General features: G+C 33.1%; 4 protein-coding genes across 5 annotated transcripts; 2 read left to right on the top strand and 2 right to left on the bottom strand.

The window, feature by feature from the left end:
- Window positions 1–1,893: 1,893 nt before the first annotated feature.
- On the bottom strand, window positions 1,894–4,352 carry LOC123698585 (conserved oligomeric Golgi complex subunit 5). Its single transcript, XM_045645264.1, has one exon. It carries the CDS (start codon window positions 4,241–4,243, stop codon window positions 2,003–2,005), a length of 2,241 nt encoding a protein of 746 aa, XP_045501220.1. The 5' UTR covers window positions 4,244–4,352; the 3' UTR covers window positions 1,894–2,002.
- Window positions 4,353–9,007: 4,655 nt separating this feature from the next.
- On the bottom strand, window positions 9,008–13,744 carry LOC123698756 (GTPase HRas). Its single transcript, XM_045645508.1, has 2 exons — window positions 13,110–13,744; window positions 9,008–10,537 (listed from the first exon to the last, which is right to left on the bottom strand). Exons 1-2 carry the CDS (start codon window positions 13,503–13,505, stop codon window positions 10,358–10,360), a joined length of 576 nt encoding a protein of 191 aa, XP_045501464.1. The 5' UTR covers window positions 13,506–13,744; the 3' UTR covers window positions 9,008–10,357.
- A 282-nt stretch (window positions 13,745–14,026) lies between these two features.
- LOC123698757 lies at window positions 14,027–15,584 on the top strand. 2 transcript variants are annotated; one of them, XM_045645509.1, is made up of 4 exons: window positions 14,027–14,179; window positions 14,406–14,495; window positions 14,703–14,832; window positions 15,467–15,584. In XM_045645509.1, exons 1-4 carry the CDS (start codon window positions 14,172–14,174, stop codon window positions 15,566–15,568), a joined length of 330 nt encoding a protein of 109 aa, XP_045501465.1. In that variant the 5' UTR covers window positions 14,027–14,171; the 3' UTR covers window positions 15,569–15,584. The 2 variants fall into 2 exon arrangements, with proteins under 2 accessions (XP_045501465.1, XP_045501466.1); XM_045645510.1 differs by having other exon boundaries at window positions 14,027–14,176.
- A 5,332-nt stretch (window positions 15,585–20,916) lies between these two features.
- LOC123698739 lies at window positions 20,917–22,797 on the top strand. The gene has a single exon (XM_045645488.1). The coding sequence runs from the start codon at window positions 20,917–20,919 to the stop codon at window positions 22,795–22,797; it is 1,881 nt and encodes a 626-aa protein (XP_045501444.1).
- Window positions 22,798–27,963: the final 5,166 nt, after the last annotated feature.

Raw genomic sequence — 27,963 nt, forward strand, 5'->3', positions numbered from 1 at the left:
GCGTAACGGCAAATGTCACGCGTAACGAAAAAAATGAAAAAAAAATTACACTAAGTTTTTTTTCCAACCCCGATAAAGAAGTTTCACTTCAAAAAGTCACAACACACACGATTAGACGTCTAAATGAGATGGCATGATTCAACTATCGTATCTTAAGTAAATTGTTGCTAATTGGCCACATTTGGACGTGCCACTCCCGGAGCGCTAATAACATACCTACACCTTTTTACTTATAATTGGTGTGTAACAGTCAATTCCTTTGAGAAAAACCTGTTTTAAAGACATTGTGTTCGAATTTGTATTATGGTACCATCTGAGATGATTTAATTGGGTAGCACATATTATTTTCCTTTATTTTACATAACTAGCTTACCGCCCGCTTTATCTAAAACCTAATAAATTATATACTAAAACCTTCCTCTTGAATCACTCTATGTATTAAAAAAAACCACATCAAAATCCGTTGCGTAGTTTTAAAGATTTAATCATACAAAGGGACATAGGGACAGAGAAAGCGACTTTGTTTTATACTATGTAGTGAGATATCTGGCCATAATAAATGAATGGAAATTTCCTATTCAAATTCAATTGAGAATATTATTTCATACAAACAGTATGTAAATGTGAGATTGTACGTAAAATAATTCCTCTCAAAATGTGATGTAGGTTCGCTTTGATATTTGAGTCTTATTTATTGTGTATTAACGTTCAATTTTGCTTGATAAACACGCAAATACACATAGTTTATGCCGAAAAATTATATGAATAGTTTTGAAGGGTTGTAACTTAAGAAAAACAATAGTTATTAATTATTATATTTTTCTTAATTATATTACGCCGGTACTTATAGTACTGTAATATTTAGTTTTAAGTATGTATGGTATGTAAATATATAGTGATTATGTATGATTGTCTGTTTGTTCTTTAGACTGTTATAGCATTTAGTTGAATATATTATGTACTTGTGTATGCTTAGGTTTAAGTTGTAAGTACGTTGTTATTGAATAAAGTATGTTTTTTAACTGTTGTTTTTTTATTTTGAAAAATGAGTGTAATTTAAAATAGAAAAAAGTTAATAGTAAATAATGAATCATATAAATTTGAGAGTTGTCTTAATGGTTAGCCTAACAATCATGCTTGTCCCATCATACCCCTGGGCCCTGCCCGAATTTTGGGATACAGGTTGAATTTCCTTTTTCAATTTAATATCTGTAATCTGTTCCTCTTGGCTTTTATATCATTTACTAGCTGTTCCCCGCGGTTTCAGCCGCGTTGCTCCGCTCCTGTTGGTCTTAGCGTGATGATATATTATAGCCTCGATAAATGGGCTGAAAGAATTTTTCAAATCGGACCAGTAGTTCCCGAGATTAGCGCGTTCAAACAAACAAACAAACTCTTCAGCTTTATAATATTAGTATAGATTACGTGAAATTTGACAATCAGTCTATGTGCCGGCTACTCAAGTACCTGCCGCAGGGGCGTTATTGGTACAATCTCAGTTGGTCGGCGGTCGGAGCAATTTCAGTTGTTCTATGAATTGCCCCTACTTGCTGACACATTACAATTAATTAAGGGTCCAATTCCAATATTGCCCTTGCTGCAGGTACGTGAGTAGCCGGTCTAAGCCTGCCTTTTTTAAACTAGGTAAGCACACAATTCTATGTATCTAAAATGCTGGACAGATTTTGATGAAACTTCGTGGAAGCTTTGAATTTACATTTTAATTTGATCAAAATTATTCGAAAGGATATTTATTACTTGATTTAATCTAGGTAAGACATGTCAGAAGGTTATTAAATATTACTAATTAAAATTTTTAACATTTGTTCTAGATATATGAACAATCAAATACATTAAAGCAAGCTGAAGGGGATGTTTGAATAAGAAAACACATTGTAAATAAGACAATTTTATTAATAAATAATTTCATATAACATGTTTTTTATTTTTTACATTATTGCACTTAAATATTACTTCGTAACTAATTATAAATAACAATAGTTTATTTCTTAAAAATTTTCCTTCCATCATCAAGAAGCTGTAGTAATATGGGATATACTTCATCATATGTAGTGATTTGGTTCTGTCTGACATGGTTTTGGTACCTCTGTAAAGCGCCCGCAACAAATTCAAGCCTGTCCTTTTCGTTTTTATGCGAATCCAACCATTGCATGAGTTTTTGTATGTTCCATCCTGCACATACATGGGGAGCTAATAGCTGAGGCCCAGCATGTGAGAATAAAAACATCATGACTAACGAATATGGTAAAGAAGCACCCTCATTCTGGCTTTTAGCGACTTCTTGAGGTGTTTTTTCTAAAAGCAATTGCAGTGCTTTTAACTGACGATAGTGGTCTCCTAAATCCATCATATCAGTTATCAATGGGGATAGGGATACTTCCAATTGCTTGCAGTCGGCCTGTAGTTTTGCACGGCCATATGCGCTTAGAGGATGGATGTTGCACGCGTGATGTATGAACCGTTCAATACAGGCTTTCGATATTGTAACACAACATTCATTAAGCGCCGATTTCTCGTGAAACATTGAGAGGTATAAATCTTTGCAGCGTGATACAAACTGTTGCAGTTCTTTCATGTACGGTGAGCATGAAATAGTTTTATTGCTTGGGTCGTCACTTCGACTGAATTCCTGTTCATCATGCATGGTCATAAGAATAATGAAGAGAGAATTTTTAATAGACTCTGCATATAATTGAAGAATTGGCAAGCTAGATATGTCTTTTAAGCTGTTTTGTACAATTTGTATGCTCTCTGGTGGAAGAATTGAGTTCATGTTGTTGAGAACTCTGTTGATTTGTGATGAGAAGTAATACAGAGCATTGCATAGATCAGCATTCTTCTGTTGTGTACTAGTGGGTGCTTCTATGATCTGAGCGACGTCACTGTCCATTGACAGTCGCTGTTCTGTCTCAACTAGCATTTGTTTTATGCTTTTTGCAACACTATAAGCGAGACTAATGCTTAGTTGTTTGTCTCCAAGAGAAATACTGAGTGCCTCAGCTATAACTCTAACTGCATTGTCAATTTGGTCCATATTCGGCACTTGGTTGAGATGCCACATACTTCTTACAGGTTCTAAGAGCTTTGCCAGAGATTTGGATAAGAAGGAATTCTCCCATTTTGTAAAATATGATCGATTCATTTCTAGATTCTTGTATTTTAGTTTAGACAACAAATCATTGAAGCATTTCAACAATTTAGCATAGTCTATCTCAATAGACTGGCTTACATTGGAAGGACTCTTGTCCAGTTCAGTACTAAAGACTAAACACAGTTCATTCCAGAAGTCTCTGGCTATGTTCCTAAAGTTTCCAATAGCGTGTAATTCAGTTACTACATTTTGAAGCATTATCACTTTCATGCAGCTGTGATAAATACTACCAGTGAATAACTTCTCTATATTATCCCATAGTTTTATTTTAAAATCTTGTGCATTCATTATATTTGCTTTGCCTGGTGCAACACGCCCTGATGATGATTTCTTAACTTCTATAGACACCATTTGTATATTCAAAGCGGTGTGTATTTCTTTTTGTAGATCTTTTAGGATAGTTTTGACTGTGTTGTTTATCTGTTCGCTAGTACATTGTAAATTGTGGAACACCTTAAAACATTGTAAGAGTTTAGTTCTATCTCCATTTAGTAAACTGCTTTGTAACAATTCTGTTGAATTATTTAGTAATTCCGTTCTTCTTTGTCGTACTTGTTTCAGTACATCATCCAATAAGATAATTTCATCGAAATCATAGTCACCAAACAATTCGTTTAACTCGTACAAAAGCATTGCTTCTTTAGCCGGATTTTCTTGGATAGTTTGCAGTTTGTTCCATAGAGCCAATATTTTAGATGCATGTCGCAGTAGTTGACACGTTATTTGCACTCTTTCAAGCATACGTGTTTGGTTTTCTAAGGAATCGTAAGAAGCATAGACCCCTTCAGCTAAACCCTCTGTGCCACGTAAAAGCGTTTCTTCTTGCACTTTTACCGATTCTAACATAGTTTCTAAATCTGAAATGTGGCTGGCTTGCGTTAATAAGTCATTGTGTTTTGCTAGAACTTGAGTTTCTAGACTTTTTGTTAGTTTATTTATGCCGTCTGTTAGTTTGGTAACTTGGTCAGTTACCGAAATGTTATCTGTTGTGATCGGTTTAACAGTCGCTTCTAGGAATTTACTGTAGAATTCATCATTTTCTATAGCGGCGCAAACTTCTTTTGCTTCCATTGTGATAAGTGGCACTGGGTATTTACAATTTAGTTATTTACACGTTTAACTATTTACGAAATTGCAAATTAAAATTTATCACTGGCAGATTTGACTTTTGACATAATATTATGAGTTGTGTTTTGACAATTGACATTATACGAGTAGGTAGCATGTTGATAGGTAGCATGACAAACGTGTTCCTTTACACGTTCTACATAATTATTTAATCGAAAAATATTATGCACAAGAAAGGTACAAGACACAGAACAGTTAAAAATAATAATGAAAAGCTAATTCATCTACCTATGATACGGATATATTATGCCAACAAATTTTTTTGCATGGTGTTGTGGGTAAGTAATCTTGAAAAATATCAGTGGTGATGGCCTCCGACTTCCATTAACATTGTTTGGGTTTCAGGACTAAACAATAAGAAGAATAATTATTCCAATGTATTCGTTCGAAACATTCATAAATATTCTGTGAAAAAATTAATCATACTATTCAATTTGAGTTTTTTATTAATTTATTATCTTATAAGTACCCACAAATAAGCTGTAATAAGTAGCCTATGCCTTTGAATTATTATTATAATATATGAATGAAATTGTAGGCCAATCGGTATCGTAGTAAAAAATTAGTAGAATATTTATGTGAAAATCGGTAGAAACTTTAATAAGTTTAAAATAAAGGTACAATTCCGAGACGGGCCGCAGACTGCAACCGCAGTCGACACTGTGGCTACCGGCTGCGGTTACCGCAATGCTGCCTGCAGTGGCTGCAGTCGCTATTCCAACTGCGGCTGCATGCCGTGGCTGCACAATGCACAGAACCGTGTCTAAAATGATAAACAAAAAAGACAAAGATAGTTTGTCACTTCCGCGCAGGTGGCATATTTGCATACTGCAGTCTGCGGCACTGCGGTTGCTGCGCGCCGCGGCCGCACGCTGCGCGTTGCGTCTGCAGGCAGCAGTGTTGCCGTCCTTGGAATCAATTTCATAGATATTCATAGAAACAAGTGCTGTCGCTTGCAGTTTGCGGTCTGCGGCCCGTCTCGGACTTGTACCTTAATAAACAGTCGTTTCTGCCAAAATGTGTGATATAATAATATACTATTAATATTGATAAATTTGAGAATTTCTTTCTCATTTCAGTAAGAATAAATAACACATAGGAAAATAAAAAACGTATAAATTTTTTGCCAATTTATTAACCACAACAAGCACAATCATTGTGCCAGTTTCACAGAATTACAATGATTTTTAATTATCACCTATTTTGTGCTTTAGCGTTGATGTGTTTACAAATTTTGTCGGATAATATAAAGCCTTGGTTGCACTAGCATTGATTTTTAATAGCATAAAGTATAAAAATGAATTACTTTTAATGGCAAAAACTGGGACTAACTTTCCATGGCAGTTTTACTTCGTTAAACTATAAATAAGTAAATTATCTAGGTACGCAATACTAATTGTAACTTAAAACTACAGAAAAAAAAACTGTCAAATTATTAAATAAAACTGAAGGTATAAAATTCGTTACATTGATTCATTGTACCTATATTTTCTTAACTAGGATTGTTTTATCTATATAAATAAAAAGTAAATAATGTTATATAGATAAAATTATTTGAAGATTAAAAGAATGATTGCTGTGAGAAATGTAAAATTTGTACACAAAACATTGGTATACTGGCAACACAGCATTTTATATGATTATAAAGTAATTGCATGCCATTTTAATTGCTATTACAAAGTATGATATTATAGTATAATAATATGATGAACAGCTTGTGTGCGATTAGAAAATAACATTAAATAATATGTAATGCATCTAATGATATTGTATTTATTACTAGGTAGTTTGTGATATAATTCGGCAATTGTCTATGGTCATGGACAGTAGAAAGACATAACTGTTTATCATGAAACGCGGGTAAATATTGCTTTAAATTCTAACACGGTAATTTTAAACGATAAACAGAAATTTGCTTATTAAAACACTAACTAAACAATTGTAGGTAATTATGAAAATATATTTAATGTCGAGCCAATTTAATAGGCAACATTTGACGTCTATCAATTTTATCTTCGAAGAGAGGTAACCTGCTTAAAAACATCGAAAAGTGAATTAATCGATACGGATTTGAAACATTTGTCAATCGAATTTATTAATTTATGATGATTTTTATTCACAAGTAATCAACGCATTCGATTCTAGATGTCAGATTTCGATTTTTAGAGTAACGTCTCTGCTATTTAAAAAGAAAAAAGGTTTATTGACACAAAATTGTAGCGACGTCAGTTCTTCAATTCAGAAATTGTTTATTATGTTTAGTATGGTTTATCAGTAGAATGAAATCTTAAAATTACTTGTATCGGTCATTATTATTATAAATATGTAATCATAATTGAAAAAAGTTAAGCAAATGTGCAGTTCTAACAAAACGAAATATCATGTTATTCTATGTCGTCGTTACTAGGTTACGTTGTTGAATTTTGTTGAACTGTCAAATGTTGCCTATTAAAATGGCTCTACTATATGTTTAGCATATTCTGCTAAATCAATTTTTAGCATCATCTAAGTTTACTTAGATCAGGTATAGCAAGATCCAAATTGCTTATAGCAAATTAAACTCCCATCGATAATAATTATAGTGATATGAAAAAGAGGTTTAATTTTAAATACAACATATTGCCATCCATTCTGCGTTTTGAGGAACAACGCAGAGTATTATCCTGTTCACAGATCAAAACAAGGATTTTAGAAAAAAGATGACAATATATTGAAGTCCTACCTGATCTAAGAGTAGAATTTAGTCCATTGTACATTGCATTACGTTAAGTATAAATTATGTTTATACTGGAGCATTAAATAACCATTGACGATAGAATACATTCACATAATGCACATTTCACACCGAACATGACGCTAGTGACATATATTACAATAATTACATATCACGATTAGTAACTCTGATGACGGCTAAATGCGTTTTGTGCAAATAAAAAGCTTCCAAAACAATTAAAGTACATACTTAAAACAAAACCTTACAGCATAAAAAGGGCCTTTGCAATTGATAATAATTATGTTATATTATGTAGAATGTAGATTGTCTACTTATAAAACAATCTATAAGAATAACTGTATTATTGATAAAACACAACCATGCTTAACATTCGTTTTAATACGAGTCGAGTTTTTAATTAAAATCGGCTTTATGGCCTTAGATTAGAGCTGAAAATGTTTATACAAAATTTTTACAAGTTCTATGAAATATGTGTTAAAAATGTTGCCGCAGAATTGTATGGATATACTAGCTACCATCGAATATTTTGTTTTACAGTTTGACTTTAATGTATCATGCATAATTATTGAGTTATAGTATCGTCAAATGAACATACATAATTTTTTAATATATAATAACATTTGATCTTAGCCTGATTGCATAATGCATATATTGACATAGAGTCATGTCAATATATGTATTAATTGTCTATGTCATAGACAATACATATATTTATCAATTGTATATTTGTCTGGCTACATAACATCATTTCTGTTACATAAGCAACATTATTATATTATAATGAAACATAAGTCCAATCACGTGACTCATAACCGATATCTATTTTGACATTAACTTTGCATTTTTCTTCAATTTTATACCTACTACGATATTAGTAGTACTCACTGCCTTTAAAACATATTTTTACGGGCCATCATGAACAGAGGACTATCCCGATTTAAATCCACATGTTTTGTGAATACTATATATATTTATATAGTCGATACATAAAATATTTAATGGTATTTATAGCATTGCAAAACTCTAAATTGGAATAACCCCGTATTCACAAAAACAGTTTACCATTAAATTATGGCCTCCATTTCGCGACCCATAACAATTCTTCGAATATTGCACAACGTCAAAATCTGTGCAATTTACTTAAATTCACTTATTATTATTAGCTACAATTCATTTAACACTATCTATCTGACGATAAGTGAATCTGCGGAAGCTTAAAAACTAGGAAATTCAAAATTTATGTACAACAATCGCACAGTACAAAAATATGGGAAAAATTCTTGCGAACCCATTTCCTATTGTAATTGTCTCGTGTGAATATAACCGGTTGTTAAATACGCTTTTCGGTTTTAATGTCGGGAATGCACCTACCATATAACATTTACAATAGTTTCCGTACGAATTGTACAAGTTTTTTTTTACATTTTTCGCGCGTTTTTACTAACGCTCACAATTAATGTCATTCAAATGTTAGATTTAATGTTATGATATCAAATGATATAGACTAAAAAAATATACGAATTGCGGCACGCATGAACGCTCTTTTAAAGTTAAAATCCTTGCATTTCACGAATTTTGTTGTGATGTTTTGAGTTGGTGGAAGGAGATATATTTCAATTATGATTAGTATTTTATATCTGTAAACACTATCCCTATTGGATCCAATAATAAGCCGGTGTGGTATGTTAATCGTTCTCGTTAATTTGAGTTGCGAATTCTCAACGTAAAATGCAAAGGTATTTAACGATTCGCATTCAGTAATATTCATATACGTATATTTTATTTCATAATCTAATACAATATGTATAGCATTTACAAACTTCATAGCTTGTGGGAGGTAATGACGTAGGTATTATAAAAGTGTCAAATCCAAACCATAGATAATCTAGAGCAGCAGTTCTTGTCAAAAATTTTAGTATTTTTTGAGACTATCAATAAAAATGCTTGCAAAACTGCCAATCTACGTATTAATAATTGTAGAAATTCAACGCCAACCTCCCACGCATTACAATGTGTATAACACATAACATTACTTGGAAAAAGTTATTTAAATTTGATAATTGTTAAAATTTGACGGTAAGTAGTAAATAAATTTTAAAGAGTACCATACTAATACATATCATTATTTTGTAGAACTAATATACAGTGTAGTTTTTATCGGCCTAATTAATGTATCTATAAAAATGAATATTCCGTTATAAATGAGAGCAAAAAGCTGAATTATTTGTGCATAAAGATAAATTTTAAAATTAATATCATCTTAATTAAACATGGTGCATTAGTTTCATCTGGATTCCTTACATTTTATTTTTGTTAGTAGGTCATATTTTTATATCATAGGATAGGATGCTATCTTAAGCTATGCATAGAAAAGTATTTGATTATAAAAATTGTGATGTTAGAATTTTTTTCTATTCTATATTCATGGCACTATTATCACAATACACTGCAGTTGCAAGAATACAAAAGCGTTGTGAAAGAAAAAACTTCGAAATAATCGTCAAAATTTATAGTAAGTATTATTGTCACTGAAAATGGTTACAATTTTTCATGCAAGCAAACATTAAAATTAATGTATAAAAGTAGCAAATTAAAAAAATAAAACTTTGTATAAATGTTTCTTATTATTTTAATATTGAAGTGAAAAAAACCCTACATATTAAACACATTTACGGTAATATGTTAACGTTATCAAAAAGGCATACGAAATACAAACCTTAGTAGGAACAGTTAATAGAATATGTCACTTGCCACAAAAAGGCATCTTAATTCTTATCCTACTAAGACCAAGGCTGCTGAATCTTAAAATATGAATTGATCCGATACTGAGACACTTATGGAATAAATATATATTCCAACATGTATATGTTAGCTATACAGCTATACCTCTACACTAAACTAGGAATTAACATTGAACATTATAACCATAGACATAGAAAGTTTACTAACATATTCATTTCTTTTAACATCTTCCCAAAAATTTGTGTGGCTCACAACATTCACTTCATTTTTATTTAGGTTGGTCATCAAACATCAAACTTAGATATGAATATCTTCTTTTTTATAATATCACTTGTAAATTGTGTAGATAGTAAAATTGGCATGTAGCAACACACGACACCGACAATCAAGCAGTAACGTCAATCTCAACCGGTGCGAAAGGGAGGGAACATTTGTCTATGGTACGTGACAGAGTACTCTCTCCCTTTCACGCGTAGACCGTACGTCGTTCGATTAGCCGTATATCCGATCCGTATTGAAAACCACACTGTATACTAAGCCCTGCACAGTTCAAAATTACAATTACTGATAGAAGCCTTAACTTAGAGTAACGTACACTTGAATGTACGCCTAGAGCCGAGTTTGTTACCCCGCCTGTACTTTTTCCCGCGGCTCTCCTTGTCTTTGCGAATTTCGCGGACTAGCGTGTAGAATGCGTCGTCGACGCCCATTCGTGTTTTGGCTGACGTTTCTACGAAGGGCACTCCGTAACTCCGCGCCACCTGAAATGTACAATTAAATGATTTAATTTATGAAATAATTCAGGATAGTTCGTTATTTATTTTTTGTAATTAACAATGTCAGACAGAGCTTGGCTTTATGAACTGTTTAAATTGATGAAAATATTATCTTTGTATTTGAGTAATGGATAAAGGTGAATGGAAATTTGTATAGCAACATCAAAACCAATAATTTCTTTATTCATAATTCTATACTCATTAAGCAACTTTAAAACAATCAAATCAATTCTTCATGGTGATAATTATTAAGGCTAACATTTAAAATCATAATATTATTATACCATGCACTTTTAATAATTATAAAATATCAACATCACAGAGCAAAACTAACTTGATGACTTTACATGCTTTAGTATTCTATCACTGGATCGCCTGCCCTACAAGTCTCAATCCATTCATAACCAAGTGCTGAATGTACTTGAACAGATTGCATTTATGCATACCAAAAAAAAAGTATTCTATTTAAAGGTAAAGATTTTAGATTAAACAAGGTCTCCAACCTCAGTTCATTAAAGTAGGCTAACAACTTACAAATAGCCGAAAATCAATGAGTCCAAAGTTTACGCAAACAATTAAATTATTTTGCTCATAGACCAACAAATTATATAACAAATTAAAAAATCCAATCACACAATAATTATTCATTAATTAATAATACAATAATTATAGTAAACAATGTTATCCCTTATCTGTGGAACAAACGCTAATGATGATTGTTCTTGCAACAAAATATATGTTAAGTTGAATTAAGATTAGAATGATTCACAGCAGATGTAACTGTATGAATCGTGAGTCACAGTTTAATATTAATCAGGAATTATGATCCATTGTATGGTTAAATACTTTGTTAAAATGAATAACAATTTGAGAATACTTTGTTAATTTGATTGTATTTTTTTTAATAACTCAGGCCCCGGAATCACAGATACAATAGAAAATCTATTATGTCGTGGACCAATCGGGCCGCTTGGGGCTCAATGGGTTAAGGCACCTGCTATCTAAGCATTTTATCTCAGCGTCCTCTGGAATGTAGTCCAGAGAGTTTATTTTCTTTTTTATATCTACTACCAATCTAATTTGATTGTTGTGATAGTGCCTAACTTGCAATTTCTACTACGCTTAAAACAAATCTGCATTTAAAAGAAGGCTGGCTGAATTCTATAAATGAGAAAACAGTGTTTATGTATTTTTTAATTTATACCACTGCATACTATATCTGCAAAACCCATTATTTAAGATAAATAAATATTTCAGGACATTATTCACACAAGGCCCGATCTGATCCCATACTAAGCTTTTGCTTGTTATGGACACCAAATGGCTGATAAACATACATATATAATTCTAAATAAATACATATTATATAGATAATTAACACCCAGACACAGAGCAAACATTTATGTTCATCACACAAATATTTGCGGTGGGTGGGAATGGAACCCACAACCTCTGGCTTGAAAGACAAGGTGTATAAGTACTTTGGCTTACTCTTTAGGTCAAATTTTATTCAAGTTTGTTTAGCTATTTAGATTGATGCCTTTGATTGTTAGACCAATATCAAAAACATAATAACAATAAACCAAATCCAATGACACAAGTATTATAGGAATTTAAAACCTGCCTCATCAGATAATATCTATATTATTATGAAAATATGCTACCTATCTACCTCTATAAGGCAAGAAATGGAGAAGAGAAGAAAAATAAGAGGATATCTTCCCAGAAAAGACTGTAAAGTGGTGACCCAGAAGTAGAACACACCTTCAGCTACCTGAATCACCTTTCATAGTTTAGAAGTTATGATTATTTTGTGAATTTTTTCTTATTTACATGTTTCATTAAACTTATTTAAGTGCTCAATGGGACACACCGGTATATCAGTTTAAATTGATAAATTTTTTTAAGGACAGGTAAGTTATTACTTATTAGCCTTCTGTATCTTCTATCTCCTCTCATCTATCTACCTATTTTAAGTTAAGGAAGAGCGGATCCTCCTGACACAGGTTTTATATTAGACTTACTAGGAGGGCCCTACTACTCCATATGAAGGGTAAATAAACTATTTTTATTTTTTTTTTATCTTGCCAGATGAACAACATTTGTTTTGTTAGTTGTCACACAGCACAGAACTCAGGAATGCCTAGTATCTAGTATCTATGCTTGCATATTACCACTGAATCAAGATAGCGGCTACAAATGGTGTGGAATAGTAGAATTCATAGCATATTTAATAAAATTTCTAAAATGGTAAATAGTAATGTGGTTAGGAAAAGTATTTTATTGTAAATAAGATAATTAGTAGCATTTCATTTGATTTTGTTATCATAATATCTTAATAACATTATTAAAGATAAATAAGTTCATATAATAAACCTTTGTATTAACATTATGGGCATCAAAATAAAGGCAAATCATATTCATGACATGTTTGTAAAAATAGTAAACAATATTTACTATGGCTATGTTAATATAGAGGCTACAACTTTGATACATAATATTATCTTCTTATGTATCGATATATATACAAATGAAGTAATAAATGAATGATCCATACCTCTCTTGCTTGCGCCATATCCACAGCCCATGCTTGCAAATCACACTTGTTACCAACTAATACCATTGGCACTTCTTCCGCGTCCTTCACACGTTTTATTTGTTCTCTATATGAGCCTATATCTTCAAAACTCTTAGCACTGTTCACTGCAAACACCAGTAAAAACCCTTCCCCCGTTCGCATGTATTGGTCCCTCATCGCGGAGTACTCCTCTTGACCCGCCGTGTCCAAAATATCGAGGAGACACGTCTCCCCGTCGATCACAACCTGCTTCCTATACGAATCCTCGATAGTGGGATCGTACTCGTCCACGAAGTGGTTTTGTATCAGCTGTATTGTCAAAGCTGATTTACCGACGCCGCCAGCGCCCACCACTACCAATTTATACTCGGTCATCTTGTGGCGAGATAGGAATATTTTTTCTTAACACCAAACGTCACAGCACTAAGATATATCAAAACGCCCCACAACGACGCGCCACACCTCTGATATTACTCACATCTGCATGGCTGTCACGACCTGTTATGTATGTTATTGCACTCACTGTACCCGTAAAACGGCTAATTAATGTATTATTAGAGTCAAATGCAATAAATAACAATGAGGCAGTTCACTCACCCTTTATCACAGATTAAATAAAAGTACTGTTATTTCTGTTCCGTATGACATTGCAAAGATAAAAATATTTACAGCATTATATTTTTATTTTTGGAATATCTTTTAAAACTCATAAAGACAAATCTGTTTCAGGCAAATTATAATATCTATAAATAGATTTATGTTATGAATATTATTTTTAGGGTTCCAGTTGTTCATGAAAATTTTTAATCTATAAATAAAATCCGACCACCTAGTTCCGCAGTAGAACACAAGATGTCGTGCTAACAAACTTTTAGTAGGTACCTATTCATAGGAAAATAATAATTAAAGATTGCATTTAAAAATAAAATACACTTCTGCATTTTGTAAGTTAATTATTGAAAAAAGAAGAATAGCTCTTGTTAAAGGTTAATTGTATAATAAACTAATTACGATGTAGGTATTGGATTAGCCTTATTTAAAATGCGGAAGTTGGTAATATTTTTAAACATAATAATATTATAATTTTCGGAATTTGAATAATTTTTAAATGGACCGTCATTGGACAGTGTGGTGTGGACTACATTGTCAAACATAAAATCTTAGCATAAAATTATCAATAGAAGTTGTTATATATTTTCAATTTTGATATAATTACTTACATTAACTAATTGTAGAAGGATAGTTTAATACTACATTATAATTAATTATCATCAGCATGTCTTCAGATAAAAATGACGAAGATGATGCGGAACCGGAAAGTTTGGAAGAGGCGGGAATTTTGGAAGCTGATGTCGGAGCGAATTTGTATGTAAATTGTATCGTATTAGATAAATAAAATAATTCAGCAATTGATTTAATTATTATATATGTTTTTCACAAAGAGAAATGTGTCAGGGTGAAACAGTTGTTCCTTTTTAGGGTAGACAAAGTTGGTTCAACATGTACCTACCTATATTTTGACTTTTGCTTATAAGTAGCATATTATGTAAAGTTTTAATTCCCTTGAACCAGCGATCAACAACTGGCCAACATAGACCCAAAGCTGAAAGTCGACATGGATCCAAAAGCCCACCGCGACTTGCGTCCAGAAATGATGTTCATACGAGAAGAACTGCGGCAGGCTAAGATGCAGACACTTGCGGTAAATAATAATTGCGGTCCGCCCCAGCATCGCCCGTGGTACATTTATAGCCTACTAGCGGTCCGCCCCGGCTTCGCCCGTGGTACATATTAACGTTTTCTCTACATAAGAACCATCCTCGTACTTCAAGGAATATAATAAAAAAAGAATTATCGAAATCGGTTCAGCCGTTCTCGAGTTATGGAATTACAACGAAAAGTGGCATTGATTTTTATATATTAGATATAAGGGATCAGGATCACCTATCTAAGCTGAAGTTTGTTTGTTTGAACGCGCTGATCTCAGGAACTACGGTCTATTTGAAAAATTCTTTTGGTGATAGATACCCATTTATCGAGGCAGGCTATAATAATATATTATCATAACGCTAAGACCAACAGGAGCAGAGCAAAGCGGGTGAAACCGCGGGGAACAGCTAGTCGTTCATATTACTTTTTTGTAAAATATAAATTTCTGATCTAAGAAGTTTCTATAAACAAATAAAATAATTTAGTTTGTTGTTTATCGACTTTGTTTATTTAGAATCTATATCTTATATTTGCTCTGAAAATTATATATTTAGGATTGAGGACTGAAGTCGCCACATTTGATGTCTAGACCTTTGAATATACGAGTAAATAATTATATTTTATAGGTGCGTCGAACTGCTCTGAAGAAATTACTCATGAAGGACTTTTTGCAAGAAGACTGCGAATTGAAGAATATCGGGCTGTCGTATGCACCGCCTGATCCGTAATAAATTATTTAAAATATTTGGTCTTTTATTTTCATCAGTTCCTATTATTTTCTCACTGTAAAAATTAGCATGCATCCATACTTCCATACTAATATTATAAATGCGAAAGTACATGTATGTCTCTCTGTTACTCAATCACGCCTAAACTACTGAACCAATTTTCATGAAATTTGGTATGGAGATATTTTGATACCCGAGAAAGGACATAGGCTACTTTTTATCTCGGGAAAATGACGCAATCCCGGAAATCCCAGGGGAACGGGAACTATGCGGGTTTTTCTTTGTAATTGACTGCGCGGGCGAAGCCGCGGCCGGATACCTAGTTAGTAAGATATAAATGCTTGCACAACCAAAAAAAGGAGAATGTTTCTAAAATATATAGTGGTACCTAGTTACTATGTGTACGTCTATCGATTTTGATGAGATTTGCAAACAGGAAAATAGTGAAAGCCTATGTGCTCAAGGCTCACAGACGCCACATAGTTTATTTTAATGCGGATGAATTTTTTTGTCCGTGGTTTTGCTGGCGGTAGAAAGCATGGTATAGAGTATAATTATAATGGTAGAGCTAGTAAAAATTATTTTAATTTTACACAGCAATATTTCACATATTTATAAACTAAGAAATTGTTCAGATTAAGAAAGTTCCGTAGTCATAGAACGTGACAGTAACATTGATGATTTCATTTCCTGAGCACGGAAATATGTAATACCTGCATAATATAATACTGTGCGACTGTATTATACAGTACAGTCAGTACCTTGGTCAGTACAGTCTGTACAGAATGAATTGCATTTTCAATTTATCTTCGTGTTGTCTTCGATATAGCACATTATTCTGTGGACTTTGGACTCATATATAATTAAAGTTAAATTGTTTTTATTGTAGAGCCATTTTAATAGGCAACATTTGACAGTTCAACAAAATTCAACAACGTAACCTAGTAACGACGACATAGAATAATATGTGTTCGGTTTTTTATTAATTAGGTACGTTGACGACTAAGTCACTATTGTGTCAATCAGTAATAAAACAGATTCAATAGAGGAAAGACGTTTCATTTCAACACAAAACACGGGTTATGCAAAAACAAGCCTTATTGCCGCAACATATGGTCATTCGTACCGGATTAACCTGAGCTACAAATCGAAGAACAAAAGAAGTACACGGGCAATTGATCGCGATAAGAAGCTCATTATACGAAGTTATTTGTAACGAAGTTATTATTGAAAGACAATATTCATGATGGCGAATAATAATACGGAACAAATCATACGTGTTTTGGAAAGTACGGCGGAACTTATTAAAAAAACGCAAATTAATATATCTAAGTGTCCTAAACAAAGACTATCCAAAGGATATATACAATCGCGAATTAAACAATTGGAGGATTATTGGCAAACCTTTCAAAGCGCACACTTAGATTTAGTAAAAATAACGCCGCGAGAACAAAAGGCGCTTTTACCATACTTCGTCAACGAGGTATTTTACATTCACGAGGACCTTTATTTATGCACACTCGCTGATTTGAAGGATAAATTATTGAACATGGAATCCACTGCATCAGCCCTGGAGTCCAGCCATGACAGCACCGTGGTACACATCAACGAACGAGTGAGGTTGCCGCGGATTGAGTTACCTACGTTCGCCGGGAGCTATGAGGGATGGCCGACATTCAATGATTTATACCTAAGTTTAGTGCACAGCAACAGCACGCTTTCCGAGGTACAAAAACTACACTACCTTAAGTCCAGTGTTTCAGGCGAGGCAGAAAGTTTATTACGTAATATTAGAATTACCGATGCTAATTATACACAGGCTTGGGAAACATTAAAATTAAGGTACGGAAACAAACGTTTAATTGTTAACTCTTTATTAAAACGACTTTTTTCTCACAAAAAATGTATTTCGCAAACTGCTTCTCAGTTAAAATCATTATTAGATACCACTAATGAAGTTTTAAATAGTCTTGTAAATTTAAATGTATCCATCGACTCTTGGGATCCGATTATAATATTTCTCGTAGTGCAGAAGTTAGACCCAGAGTCTCATAAAGCGTGGGAGGAATTTGCGTACACAAAAAGTGAAGAGTTACCGAAGTGGTTAGATTTAAAACAGTATTTAGAGTCTAAATTTCGTACATTGGAATTAATTACACCGCCTGTAAGGTCTACTAAAGAACGCGTTTTTCATGTAAGTACGTCTGTTAATTGTGTGAAATGTTGTATAATGTGTAATGAGAATCATAATCGGTGTAAATGTAAATCTTTTGCAAAAATGAATTGTAATGAACGTGTTGAATATGTAAAAAGTAAGAAATTGTGTTTTAACTGTTTGGCCCCAGGTCATTCGGCATTTAAATGTCGTATACCTTTGTCGTGTCACATATGTAAAAAGCGTCATCATTCTCTTCTACACCGATCAAATATAGGTATAGGTACAGATTCTATATTTTTTGTGTTTTTATGGCATTCAAATGCTTTATAAATATAAATTTATAAAGAATAGAAAAAATTCGATCACGAGGCGGGACTCGAACCCGCATCCTTCGCGCCATTCCGGGGCGGATGCCTAACCAACTCAGCCACTCGTGACCCGCCTGAGCAATCGAATTTATTCTATCCTTTCAGTTTTATGTGTCTTAAGGGACACACCGCGCGCCATCTATTGAGATGATTTAACAACCATCTCAACCAATATGAAGCACTTTTCAGTGAATACAATATTGTAACGATGGAACACGACCTTTTCTTGAATTTATATTTTTTGTGTTTTTATGGCATTCAAATGCTTTATAAATATAAATTTATAAAGAATAGAAAAAATTCGATCACGAGGCGGGACTCGAACCCGCATCCTTCGCGCCATTCCGGGGCGGATGCCTAACCAACTCAGCCACTCGTGACCCGCCTGAGCAATCGAATTTATTCTATCCTTTCAGTTTTATGTGTCTTAAGGGACACACCGCGCGCCATCTATTGAGATGATTTAACAACCATCTCAACCAATATGAAGCACTTTTCAGTGAATACAATATTGTAACGATGGAACACGACCTTTTCTTGAATTTATATTTTTTGTGTTTTTATGGCATTCAAATGCTTTATAAATATAAATTTATAAAGAATAGAAAAAATTCGATCACGAGGCGGGACTCGAACCCGCATCCTTCGCGCCATTCCGGGGCGGATGCCTAACCAACTCAGCCACTCGTGACCCGCCTGAGCAATCGAATTTATTCTATCCTTTCAGTTTTATGTGTCTTAAGGGACACACCGCGCGCCATCTATTGAGATGATTTAACAACCATCTCAACCAATATGAAGCACTTTTCAGTGAATACAATATTGTAACGATGGAACACGACCTTTTCTTGAATTTATATTTTTTGTGTTTTTATGGCATTCAAATGCTTTATAAATATAAATTTATAAAGAATAGAAAAAATTCGATCACGAGGCGGGACTCGAACCCGCATCCTTCGCGCCATTCCGGGGCGGATGCCTAACCAACTCAGCCACTCGTGACCCGCCTGAGCAATCGAATTTATTCTATCCTTTCAGTTTTATGTGTCTTAAGGGACACACCGCGCGCCATCTATTGAGATGATTTAACAACCATCTCAACCAATATGAAGCACTTTTCAGTGAATACAATATTGTAACGATGGAACACGACCTTTTCTTGAATTTATATTTTTTGTGTTTTTATGGCATTCAAATGCTTTATAAATATAAATTTATAAAGCGGGTTCGAGTCCCGCCTCGTGATCGAATTTTTTCTATTCTTTATAAATTTATATTTATAAAGCATTTGAATGCCATAAAAACACAAAAAATATAAATTCAAGAAAAGGTCGTGTTCCATCGTTACAATATTGTATTCACTGAAAAGTGCTTCATATTGGTTGAGATGGTTGTTAAATCATCTCAATAGATGGCGCGCGGTGTGTCCCTTAAGACACATAAAACTGAAAGGATAGAATAAATTCGATTGCTCAGGCGGGTCACGAGTGGCTGAGTTGGTTAGGCATCCGCCCCGGAATGGCGCGAAGGATGCGGGTTCGAGTCCCGCCTCGTGATCGAATTTTTTCTATTCTTTATAAATTTATATTTATAAAGCATTTGAATGCCATAAAAACACAAAAAATATAAATTCAAGAAAAGGTCGTGTTCCATCGTTACAATATTGTATTCACTGAAAAGTGCTTCATATTGGTTGAGATGGTTGTTAAATCATCTCAATAGATGGCGCGCGGTGTGTCCCTTAAGACACATAAAACTGAAAGGATAGAATAAATTCGATTGCTCAGGCGGGTCACGAGTGGCTGAGTTGGTTAGGCATCCGCCCCGGAATGGCGCGAAGGATGCGGGTTCGAGTCCCGCCTCGTGATCGAATTTTTTCTATTCTTTATAAATATAAATTTATAAAGCATTTGAATGCCATAAAAACACAAAAAATATAAATTCAAGAAAAGGTCGTGTTCCATCGTTACAATATTGTATTCACTGAAAAGTGCTTCATATTGGTTGAGATGGTTGTTAAATCATCTCAATAGATGGCGCGCGGTGTGTCCCTTAAGACACATAAAACTGAAAGGATAGAATAAATTCGATTGCTCAGGCGGGTCACGAGTGGCTGAGTTGGTTAGGCATCCGCCCCGGAATGGCGCGAAGGATGCGGGTTCGAGTCCCGCCTCGTGATCGAATTTTTTCTATTCTTTATAAATTTATATTTAGGTACAGATTCGTCGGTATCCGAGGTAACTACACAACCGTCGACATCAATGCGGACCGATGTAGATGAGAAGAAGGTGCATACTACAATGACGTCTTTACATAGTCTAGGAGATGGTGAACATAAGGTAAGTCTCTTGGCAACTGCGGTAGTAGTGACTAAAGGTGAAAATGGACACACTACTACTCTTAAGGCATTAATAGATTCAGGGTCACAGGCATGTTTTATTACCAAACGAGCTGCACAAGTCTTAAAGTTACAGCTCAAGCCGGTTAATATGATAGTAACTGGCATGGAGTCTTTGAAGGTACATGTAAGGAATGAGGTCAAAGTAAATATTTTGTCTCGGTGGGAACCTAAGTTTGAGTTACCTGTACACGCCTACGTGATGTCAAAGTATTTAAAAATAAACTTACCTTCGAGAAATAGTATTAAACATGAGCTTGTACACTTTAACAATTTAAATTTAGCAGATCCAAACTTTTATGAGTCGGGTTGTATGGATCTTTTATTGGGTGTAAATGAATACACAAAAATTCTACAAGAAGGTTTAATCAAGGGTCCCTCAGGTACTATATGTGCTCAAAATACCAACCTGGGATGGATCATTATGGGTGGAATTAATATGAAGGTTAACACTATACATAAGTCTTTAATGGTTACAAATTTAACTAGTGATTCAAATATTAATGACTTACTTAAAACTATATGGGAGATAGATATTGATACAAATAGAAAGTTAACTAAAGAGGAACAACTATGTGAAGATATATATGAAAGGACACATGAGAGAGATACTAATGGAAAATATATAGTTAGATTACCTTTTAAAACTGAAAAGCTGCTTTCACCTGAAGGCAACACGAGAGAAGTAGCTGTAAGAAGATTGTTGCAATTAGAGAGAAGATTTAAAAGAGATCCAGATCTGAAAAAGGAATACCTGAAAGTTATAGAAGAATACAAAGAATTAAAACACATTGAAGAAGTACCTGAAAAAGAAATAAATAAAAAAGCTGTTTACTTACCCCACCACGCCGTTGTACGTCAAGATAAGGAGACCACGAAGACTCGAGTTGTGTTCGACGCTTCCTGTAAAGGTTCTAACAACATATCATTAAATGATGAACTCTTACCTGGTCCAGTATTGCAAGAAGATCTCAGAAACATTATTATGAGGTGGAGAACTCATAAAATCTGTTTCGTATCAGACATTCAGAAAATGTACAGAATGATATGGATGAATAGGAATGATGTCGACTACCAAAGAATAGTCTGGCGAAATGATCCAACTGAAAATATACAAGATATGAGATTACTTACCGTCACTTTTGGCACAGCATCCGCTCCATACCTAGCTGTAAGAACACTTAAACAACTTGCTACTGATGAAGGTCATCATTTTCCTGAAGCTGCTAGAATATTAAACGAAGATTTTTACGTAGACGATTGCATGTCTGGTGGTGATGATTTAGAACAATGTATTCAGCTAAGAAAAGATTTGACGGAACTATTGCGAAGAGGAGGTTTTGATCTTAAAAAGTGGTCGTCTAACAGTGCAGAATTTTTACAATCTTTAGAACCAAATGATAGATCTACAAAGGCTCATTTAGATATTAAATTAGATGGTATTGTCAAGGCATTAGGTGTTCAATGGAATTTGGGAACGGATCGATTCGAATATAATTTTAGTTTAGAATCAATAGATGATGATAATGTTATAATAACTAAACGCAATATTCTTTCTGATATACAAAAATTATTTGACCCATTAGGATGGATTGCACCTTGCATTGTTTTAGCTAAAATTTTAATGCAGAAGTTATGGCTTGAAAAAGCAAACTGGGATGAGGATCTTAATATTTATATAAAAGAAGAGTGGAAGAATATTCGCGATGATCTCCAGAATATAAAGGATATTACTATAGATAGATGGCTTGGAACAGTAAATACAAATTTTGATACAATTGAAATTCATGGGTTTTCAGACGCTTCGACATTAGCTTATGCTGCAGTTGTTTACTGTCGTGTTAGAAATGATGATGGAACTTATAGTACAAGTCTAATTGCTGCAAGAACAAGGGCACTTAAGACGATATCATTACCTAGACTTGAACTCTGTGGAGCTTTATTGCTTTCTAAACTTTTGAAGCAAGTATCACAATCACTGCGTATACCAACATCCAAGGTTTTTGCTTGGACAGATTCATCAATTGTTATTGCTTGGCTATTTGGTGAACCTTCAAGATGGAAAGCTTTCGTCGCAAATAGAGTAGTTGAGATAGTTTCTACAGTTAATAAGGAACAATGGCATCATGTTCAATCTCACGATAACCCAGCAGATATAGCATCGCGAGGAATGCTTGCTATAAATCTTAAAAACTGTGACATTTTGTGGAAAGGTCCCACGTGGTTAAGAAACGATGAACTACAACTAGAAAGACCAGAATTTATACAAACTGATTTGGAAGAAAAGAAGATACCTATTAGGTAATACAGTCACACTAACAAATACTATACAAGATAAAATTTCGTTAAAGTTTGAAGAATTTGATACATTAAAAGAATTATTGAAAACAATAGCTTATTGTAAGAAATTTTTGAGATTTAAAAAGAATAAAGAAGACATGAAAATAACAATTGAATATTTGACTAGTTTACAACAGCGAACTAGATGGTTGAAGAAGAATGATGAATTTAAAGTAGGTGATGTTATTTTGATTAAACAACCTAATTTGCCACCTGGCAAATGGGCATTAGGGCGTATCACTGCCAAACACCCGGGGCCAGACGGTTTCACTAGGGTTTATAGTGTTAAGAGCGGTGATAGTGTAATAAAAAGAAGTGTATCTAAATTGTGTTATCTTCCTATCAATACAGATATCAATTAATCATTTAAAACAAGCGAGTCAATTCATTTCGCATGTAATTGTTCTTTTGCTATGGTATATGTATGTGTATTTGATTAATTGTATAAGTGTAAAATGTAAACCTATCTGTATTGTTGTTATGTGTATAGGTACATAAATATTTAATATAAAACTGTCATAAAAATGTATTAAGTTGTGTGTAAACTAAAATATAAAAAATAACAAAGCTTGCAAAGATGTATTATGATGTGTATTTGATAAATTTATTAAAAATTAAAGTCAAAATTATAGTGTCGTAAACAAATGTTCAATGTAATATGTAAGGTAATATGTATGTAATGTATGTAACATTCAAATTTAAGGTATACATAATTATATTGATTTTTTAAGGTGTTATTTGTTGATTCATACATGCCGCTTTATTTGTAAGTTAAGGAGACTAATTTCATTGTTATTTGAAAGGACTAGTGTAGTCCTTTGGTGGGCGGTATGTTCGGTTTTTTATTAATTAGGTACGTTGACGACTAAGTCACTATTGTGTCAATCAGTAATAAAACAGATTCAATAGAGGAAAGACGTTTCATTTCAACACAAAACACGGGTTATGCAAAAACAAGCCTTATTGCCGCAACAATATGATATTTCGTTTTGTTAGAACTGCACATTTGCTTAACTTTTTTCAATTACAATTACATATAATTATAATAATAATGACCGATACAAGTAATTTTAAGATTTCATTTTACTGATAAATCATCCTAAACATAATAAACAATTTCTGAATTGAAGAACTGTCGTCGCTACAATTTTGTGTCAATAAACCTTTTTTTCTTTTTAAATACTAGAGACGTTACTCTAAAAATCGAAATCTGACATCTAGAATCGAATGCATTGATTACTTGTGAATAAAAATCATCATAAATTAATAAATTCGATTGACAAATGTTTCAAAACCGTATCGATTAATACACTTCAATCGATGTTTTTATGCAGGTTACCTATCTTCGAAGATAAAATTGATAGACGTCAAATGTTGCCTATTAAATTGGCTCGACTATAAGTATGGCGGTAATACTATTTGTCTGAAGTGGGATATCTTAGTCTTTTATAAATAAAATGATTTGCATTTTCATTTTATCTTCATGAGTAGGTATCTTATAATCGGATAATTGATGAGCAAAGAAGCATGTGAACTTTGGACATACTTGTATTTAAGTGCCACTTTTGAAAAATTTAGATAAAGTTTATCATACCAATAAAGCTGAAGAGTTTGATTGTTTATGTATGTTTGTTTGTTTGAACGCGCGTTTTCATTAAAGTTTGTTTAATCTCAAAAACTACTGGTCCAATTTGAAAAATTATTTCGGTGTTAGATAGCCTTATCGAGGAAGGCTATAGGTAGGTATATCATCACGCTAAGACCAACAAGAGCGGAGCAACGCGGGTGAAACCGCGGGGAAGAGCTAGTCACTGATATTAAATTGGGTGAAAATTACTCTTTAATATTAATGATCATTGACAGATTTATATATTTTGTACCTTGTACTAAACAAGTCATCTTTACAAAACAATTAAGTAGGTAATTCATTCGATGAAACAATACAAAATTCATTTGATGAAAAAATTAGGTAACTCATACAATTTTTACAATCTGTACTTATCATCTTTAATAAATACGATCGCCTACACGTGTAATAAAACTACGTGATGTTACATACCTTCGGAAAACTTCGAGCTGCATCGACAACCTCACGCTCAAACAATCTGCAGCAAAGGTATTGCGAAGTTTGTACCACGTGTGTTTGGTTTTTAGCACAGTTTTTAGCTAGAAATTTGCAATAATACAGTTATGGAATACTTGGTTGTATCAGGCTTTTTTTACTGGAACTATGTGGATGCATTTTAATTATAAATGCTACATTGGAGTAAGTAGTAAATGTTCCAGTGCAAGCAACTAGCTGTGCCCCACGGTTTTACACGCATTTCTCTGCTCCTATTATTCCTAGCGAGATGATATTATACCTATTATCTATAGCTTATATTATAGCCTTCCTCGATAAATGGACTATCTTATTAAGCTTATATCTAACACATAAATATATACTTAAATTCAATTCAATGTTCCTGAGATTAGTGCGTTCAAGCAAACAAACAAACTCTACAGTTTTATAATATGAGTATAGATGCGAATCTATGAGACGAATCTAAAAGGACAGTTAGTTATTATTCGAATAAATTTAGTTTATGTGCTGCGTGCCTGCGGAAACTTTAGAAAGCAACATCGATTTTCTGACTCATGTTTTTTTTTACAAAAATAATTACTAATACAAACTTTTGAATGTAAATATAAAGTCAATAAAATGCGTATAATACCTACAATGTATTACCACAGGTATTACATTGTATGTAGGATGTTTACTTCAAAGTTAATAGCACGAAACGCATTGTCTACTTGAAAATAAGTCAACGACATGATATTAGAATCTATGTTTGTTTGTTTGTATGGATGTTGTATAGAATGTTTTTTTAGCGAATTTCCAGGAATTATCCTATTTTTCTTAGAAATTGTGCTAACCAATTGGCTGTTCCTCTATACAAAATATTTAATCTTTCACTTATCACTGGAATATTCCCTGATAAGTGGAAGTTAGCTAAGGTTGTCCCTATCCATAAATCTAACGCCAAAGAAAATGTATGCAACTATAGGCCCATTGCAATTCTTCCTTCAATCGCAAAAGTTTTTGAAAGCTTAGTTTGTCCCAAGGTCCAAAGCTACTTTAAAAAATATGTATCCGATCACCAACACGGTTTCACTTCTGACAGGTCTACTTGTTCTAACTTGGTTCTGTTCATTGAAAACACCATCGATTCTGTGGATGGTAATGGGCAGGTTGATGTCGTATATACCGACTTTTGCAAAGCGTTTGACAAGGTCTCACATAGTGCACTAATTCGCAAGCTAACTACCTACGGTTTTACAGGACAATTTCTTAAATGGCTAAATTCATATTTAGTAAAAAGGTATTTTTATGTTGTCGTTGATGGCTATAAATCTAATATATTTGATATAACATCAGGCGTGCCACAAGGTTCACACCTAGGGCCCATTCTATTTAACATTTTCATAAATGATCTGCCAAATTGTTTCCTCAACTCGACTCCTTACATGTTTGCCGATGATCTTAAGCTGACAATGAGGATAGATAATATTAATGATGCTTTGTTATTACAAGATGATGTCAATAATTTGGTCACTTGGTGTAAAAACAATAGTATGGAGCTCAATATTAAAAAGTGTTCACAGATTACATTCACACGTAAAGTCAATCCAATCATCTACAATTACACAATGAATGGCTCGCATTTGCAAGTTGAAAAATCTATCCGAGACTTAGGGGTAATTATTGATAAAAAGTTAACTTTTATTCCTCATATAGACTCAGTAATTAAAAGAGCTTCAAAATCTTTGGGATTCATTATAAGAAACACCAAATCGTTTCGAAAGGCAGAAACCAAGATCATGCTATTCAATACTCTGGTGCGTAGTGTACTGGAGTACTGTGTTATTGCGTGGAGACCACACTATGCAGTGCACAGTCTCAGAATAGAGCGTATACAAAAGAGATTCTTAAATCATCTTGCTTTTTCTGCAGGTAAAGCTAAAGAATTGAAAAGTTATGATCGTCGCCTAACCCACTTCAAAACAAAAAATATGAGATAATAGAAGGAATGCATTAGATCTACTATATTTATTTAAAATTTTAAACGGTCATATAAACTGTTCGGCGTTGCTATCAAAATTCAAATTTAAAGTTCCTTTTACATATCCCAGAAATCCCGTTAACCTTTTATCTTCTCCCTTTCGTAAGACTGTCCTTGGTTCCTGCTCTCCGATTCCCAGACTCTGTAGACTTTACAACAAATATTCTAAAGATATTGATATATTTTCCCTTAGTCTAAGTAAATTTAAGATTCTGGTTCATCAAAAAACATAATATTAGATTTGTTTTTTTTTTCTTTTGTAAAACAAGTTACATTTTTTTTGTAAAACATATTAGATTTTTTTGTATTGTATTTAAATGTATTAGTAGTTTTTTTTGTATAAAGTTGTTTTAACTTTCAATGTCTAAATTTCATTCGTGAATGTGGTGTTTACCTATCTAAAATTGTACACTTAGCTTTAAGTTTAATTTTATGTATTTTTGTCAATTTGTGTAACAATTTCTGGTAAACCTTAATAAATAAATAAATAAATAAATAAATAAATTATGCAAATTGAACTCGTGTACCTATATGTGACGTCATTGGTCTATCTTTTCAATATTTTTACAGCTTTTTTAAAATTGTAGAATATCTTTATTTCTCAAAAGTCTAGGGTTGATGTACCACTAGTTGACCATTTAAGCGGTTTTATCTTTAGCTTTAAATAAAAAACGGCTTATTTGTTTTACGTTCAATGTTATTTTTGGGACACAGATAATTGAATAGTCACTGCAACTATTGTTCTTAGTATCAATTTGATAGCCTTTAAAGGTTTTATGAAAACTACTCTGAAAGTTACTTCTGCTAAAAGTACCAATACCTGACCACTGATCACCAATATCTGACCATCATTGCTCTAAAAGTTGACCATTTTCAAAATGGACAAAATGTCCTTCTTCGAACATTAGTTTTGTTTAATAAATAAAAAAAGTCTGTATTTATATTGAAGTTTATTTTATTAAATGTTATAAATCATTCTTACAATACTGTTATTAACCCTTAATGACTATACCTACGTACCATACAAT

This window comes from Colias croceus, chromosome 16 (assembly GCF_905220415.1).
Source record: "Colias croceus chromosome 16, ilColCroc2.1".
Classification (NCBI taxonomy): domain Eukaryota; kingdom Metazoa; phylum Arthropoda; class Insecta; order Lepidoptera; family Pieridae; genus Colias; species Colias croceus.

Bases quoted from the DNA above. Each gene is read 5' to 3' on its own strand.
- LOC123698756 (XM_045645508.1), bottom strand. From the start codon at position 13,505: ATGACCGAGTATAAATTGGTAGTGGTGGGCGCTGGCGGCGTCGGTAAA. The intron at 10,538-13,109 runs GTATGGATCATT...TGTACATTTCAG, and splicing joins ATATGGCGCAAGCAAGAGAG to GTGGCGCGGAGTTACGGAGT.
- LOC123698585 (XM_045645264.1), bottom strand. From the start codon at position 4,243: ATGGAAGCAAAAGAAGTTTGCGCCGCTATAGAAAATGATGAATTCTAC.
- LOC123698757 (XM_045645509.1), top strand. The intron at 14,496-14,702 runs GTATGTAAATTG...CCCTTGAACCAG, and splicing joins GCTGATGTCGGAGCGAATTT to CGATCAACAACTGGCCAACA. The intron at 14,833-15,466 runs GTAAATAATAAT...TATATTTTATAG, and splicing joins CTAAGATGCAGACACTTGCG to GTGCGTCGAACTGCTCTGAA.
- LOC123698739 (XM_045645488.1), top strand. From the start codon at position 20,917: ATGGGTGGAATTAATATGAAGGTTAACACTATACATAAGTCTTTAATG.